The sequence below is a fragment of the Penaeus monodon genome, chromosome 21 (genome assembly GCF_015228065.2).
Source record: "Penaeus monodon isolate SGIC_2016 chromosome 21, NSTDA_Pmon_1, whole genome shotgun sequence".
NCBI lineage: Eukaryota > Metazoa > Arthropoda > Malacostraca > Decapoda > Penaeidae > Penaeus > Penaeus monodon.
The window spans coordinates 37418450-37419004 of record NC_051406.1 but is presented as its reverse complement, the minus strand read 5'-3'; the positions used below and the strand labels follow the sequence as shown (position 1 = coordinate 37419004).

The 555-nt window shown below is 46.7% G+C and overlaps 1 protein-coding gene across 2 annotated transcripts in view; it reads left to right on the top strand.

Moving 5' to 3' along the window:
* Positions 1-555, top strand: part of LOC119586455 (NPC intracellular cholesterol transporter 1-like) — a gene marked incomplete at its 3' end in the record, with an annotated part of 40814 nt that overhangs the window by 23341 nt on the left and 16918 nt on the right. The window contains 1 exon segment of one of the 2 annotated variants that reach the window (XM_037935187.1): positions 257-466. Within the exon segment in view, the coding sequence (XP_037791115.1) occupies positions 257-466 (210 nt within the window). 2 annotated transcript variants of the gene reach the window in all.

Sequence of the window (555 nt, the reverse complement as noted above, 5' to 3'; positions counted from 1 at the left end):
ATTTTAGTGTCTTTGATATCTGATCAAGGGGATTGAGAGATTGCTGATACGTTTCATACTCCTTCAGTCCGTATTTTGTTCCTCTTTTGGCTTTTAAATGCATGGCTGGGATAGATTACGTTGCATTTATAGGGGAAAATGTCTTTGATGTCCTTGATTCAGCATTCCAAAGCTTTATAGAAATATACAGCTGTAATAGGATGGATTTTGAGATTCCAGCTTTGGTGATTTTGCTTTTCTTTGGCCTTTCACGTAGTGTCCCGGAACCCTGGCGGCAACGTCAGTACATGCTGTGATGGCGATCAGGTCACGGCCACCCTGACGCAGATGGCAGTCGGGATGGCCCTGCTGAAGCGTTGTCCGACCTGCGTGCGGAACTTCCGGATGGCCTTCTGCTACCTGACCTGCAGCCCTGACCAGAGTGACTTCATGCAAGTAAAAGAGCTCAAAAAGGCCCCGGATACGAGTGAGTCCTCCGGGCTTTTGTCAGGGATGGGCTTATGGAGCTGTATCTCTCTTTGGGATATATGAGGCTGTGTTTTTGTTTTTTTTCTA